The sequence below is a fragment of the Sinocyclocheilus grahami genome, unplaced genomic scaffold (genome assembly GCF_001515645.1).
Source record: "Sinocyclocheilus grahami isolate Dianchi unplaced genomic scaffold, SAMN03320097.WGS_v1.1 scaffold1842.1, whole genome shotgun sequence".
NCBI classification, from domain to species: Eukaryota; Metazoa; Chordata; class Actinopteri; order Cypriniformes; family Cyprinidae; genus Sinocyclocheilus; species Sinocyclocheilus grahami.
Genome location: NW_015507021.1, coordinates 9823 through 13435, shown reverse-complemented (window position 1 = coordinate 13435; position 3613 = coordinate 9823). Strand labels below are relative to the sequence as shown.

At 34.3% G+C, this 3613-nt stretch overlaps 1 protein-coding gene across 1 annotated transcript in view; it reads right to left on the bottom strand.

The window, feature by feature from the left end:
* The window catches only part of LOC107572969 (calmodulin-binding transcription activator 2-like), a 25711-nt gene extending 22947 nt beyond the window's left edge, over nt 1-2764 (bottom strand). Inside the window, exons 1-4 of the mRNA XM_016259409.1 lie at nt 2746-2764; nt 1816-1940; nt 600-735; nt 176-301 (exon numbers count right to left, since the gene is read on the bottom strand). Of these exons, the coding sequence (XP_016114895.1) occupies nt 176-301; nt 600-735; nt 1816-1940; nt 2746-2764 (406 nt within the window). The remainder of the gene's footprint in view (nt 1-175; nt 302-599; nt 736-1815; nt 1941-2745) is intronic.
* Nucleotides 2765-3613: the final 849 nt, after the last annotated feature.

The following is a 3613-nucleotide window of genomic DNA, read 5'->3' as shown; positions in this document are numbered from 1 at the left end:
TGTGTGTGTTTGTGTGTGTGTGTGTGTGTGTGTGTGTGTGTGTGTGAGAGAGAGAGTGTGTGAGCGTGTGTGTGTGTCTGTCTGTCTGACTGTGAGTGTGTGTGTCTGTGTGTGTGAGTGAGTGAGAGCGTGTGTGAGTGTGTGTGTGTGTGTGTGTGTGAGAGTGTGTGTTTACCGCAGAGGCAGGTGTGTGTTCGTGGTTGTGGTTTGGTCTGTTGTGTTTCTAGGATCTGTTGCACCATCTGCTCCACTGAGAGCTCGACAGAACCGTTGCCTCCACAAGACCATTTCATACTGTGGACTAAACCCACACACAAACACAGATATAGAGTCTCAAATGTTCTGACGATCAAACGCTGAATTATTGAAAATGTAACGCACACAGGGAGTGATTTGAGGTTTTTTGCATTAAATTTTCAACTCTTCAGCGGTCCGGAGTCAATTATTCTGCCTGTACCACAGCGACCGCATGTTTGCAGCACTCTCATATGTAATAGATGAAATACTGTACTTCCTGAAGAGGCCATTCTGAGATAGATTCAGATCAGGCGTGTGATTGGTGGTTTGCTCGTGCTGCAGGCGTGTGATTGGTCACTCACACATGGGTTTGAGTTGAGACAGCAGTTCGTCTTGGCTCCAGCGCAGAGTGTCCCTGCGGTCGGTCAGAGCACACGACTTCACACTGTCCTCCAGCGACGGCACGTTCAGATAGTGCACGAGAACAATGTCTGGGTTCTGAACACACACACACACACACACACGGGTCAGTTAAATTTTCTAATAAAACAGTCATATTTTTTTTTAATAAAACAGTGTCATTTTAACAAATTTAAAATTTAACAAATCATAAAAATGTAAAATAATTAAAAAATAAAAACTTAATGTAATACACTTAAAAAATAAATAAATCTGAAAACATTTAAATCTATTTAAAAAATAAATGAAGAAATAGTTTTAAAATAAAAATAATGAAAATAAAACACTTACTAAAAATGCATTAAATCATGAAAATGTTTATTTAATATAAACAAACATTTTTACAATAAAATCAAATAAAATAAAACACTTACATTTTAATCACAAACATTTAAAAATGAAATAAAAAAAGAGAATATAAAATAAAACTTACAAAAAAATTAAGTTATAAAATTAAAAAATATAAAATTAAAATAAGGAAAGTTTTTAAAATAAAAACAATTAATATAAACCAATTACTAAAAAATTATGAAATCATAAAAATGTAAAACTGACATAAATAATCTGAATGCAAAAAAATATTAAAATAAAACACTAAAAATGTATGAAATCAAAAAATAAAATAAATTGTTTTATAATAAAACAATTTAAAATAAAACATTTTAAAACTTTCTAAAATTAATAAAATCATCAAAATGTAAAATTGAAATAAAGACATGATTTAAAAATAAAAAATTAATATAAAACTAAAAAATTAATTAAATCAAATATGTACAATTAAACAAATTTAAATAAAAATGCTTACTAGAAATTTTATAAATCATAAACATGTACAATTTAAATAAAGAAATCATTTTAGAATATAAACAATTAAAATAAAACACTTATTATCAAGTCATAAAAATGTCAAATTTAAAAAAAAAAACTTCAGTTTTTATTTTAAATTACCTTTTTTAAGTTAATTATTTTATTTCATGTTCACTGTAAACACTGAACAACGCTAACGTAATGCACAGACGCTGTATAAAAATATTTCTATTACTACAATAACTTCTTTGACATGCACAGATCCTGGCTTCTGATTGGGTAGATTAGTGTCACATGCTCATAATAACTAACCTGCAGCAGCCAATAGCATCTCCTGTGGAATGTTGGGACGATGGAGGAATGAACATAACAACCGTAAAGACACTGCAGGAGCAGAGAGAAACCCGTGAGCGTCACGTCATACACACACACACTCACTCACACACACACACACACACACTCTCTCACACACACACACTCACGTGAGTGAGTGTGTGAGTGCGTGTGAGTGAGTGTGTGAGTGCGTGTGAGTGTGAGTGAGTGTGAGTGAGTGTGTGAGTGCGTGTGAGTGAGTGTGTGAGTGCGAGTGAGTGTGTGTGTGTGTGTGTGTGTGTGTGTGAGTGTGCGAGTGTGTGTGTGAGTGAGAGTGAGTGTGTGTGTGAGTGTGCGAGTGTGTGTGTGAGTGAGAGTGAGTGTGTGTGTGAGTGTGCGAGTGTGTGTGTGTGTGTGTGTGTGTGTGTGTGTGAGTGTGCGAGTGTGTGTGTGAGTGAGAGTGAGTGTGTGTGTGAGTGTGCGAGTGTGTGTGTGAGTGCGAGTGAGTGAGTGTGTGAGTGCGAGTGAGTGCGTGTGAGTGAGTGTGAGTGAGTGTGTGAGTGTGCGAGTGTGTGTGTGACGGACCAGACTCAGTCGGTGCGTCCTTGTTGTTCATGGTGAAGTTCACACACTCCTCCGGTCTGCAGGAGGCAGTCACATGATCCAAGGAGGACGAAACTGCGACACTGACAGGAAATTAAAAAGAAGTTAACAGAAATAAAATAAAATAAAATCTAAAAAAAACACATTTAATTTCAGCTAGTTGCCAACATTTCTCATTTTACTAAAATAACTAAAACTTACAAAAAAATAAAATAGATAAAAACTAGAGATGTAAAAATTAGCAGAATTAAGATTTATATGTGCATCTTTTCATTGAGCCGAACGTCAGAGGAAAGTTATGATGTGATTACAAAAAATCAAATGTACTTTCCCAGATCGTGTCCATGGTTATGAATGATTCATTAGTTATAAACCAAGTCAAATAAAAAAAAAGACATTGAAGTAGAATTTTTTTTTTTAAATTCTAAATTCTAAATTCCATCAAATATATACACTACCTGTCAAAAGTTTGGAATGACTAAGATTTTTACATTATCATTTAAAAGTTTAGAAGAAAAAAGAAAAAAAAAGACATTAATGCTTTTATTCATGAAGGACGCATTAAACTGATCAAAAGTGAGAGTTAAGACATTTATAATGTTACAGTAGATTTCTATTTCAAATAAATGCTGTTCTTCTGAACTTTCTGTTCATCTGTGAATCCTGAAAAATAAAATGTATCACAGTTTCCACAAAAATATTGTGCAGCACGACTGTGTTCAACATTGATAATAATCAGAAATGTTTCTGGAGCAGCAGATCAGCATATTATACTGATTTCTGAAGATCATGTGACACTGAAGACTGGAGGAATGATGCTGAAAATACAGCTGCACATCACAGAAATACATTACAGTTTAACAGAGATTCACACAGAAAACAGCTGTTTTACATTCTAATAATATTTCACTGTTTTTACTGTATTTTTGATCAAATAAATGCCTTGGTGAGCACTGCAGGAGAGTCTTACTTTAAGAACATTAAAAAACAATTACAAATCTATATTCTTTCAAAAACATTATACATATTTATTTTTGTTGACTGATAGTGTGAACCACAAAATGCAGAAACACTGAATCAGCAGCTGCGGTGGATGTGAGTTCACACACAAACACACACACAAACGCACACTCACACTCACTCACTCACTCACTCACTCACTCACTCACTCACTCACTCACTCACTCACTCACTC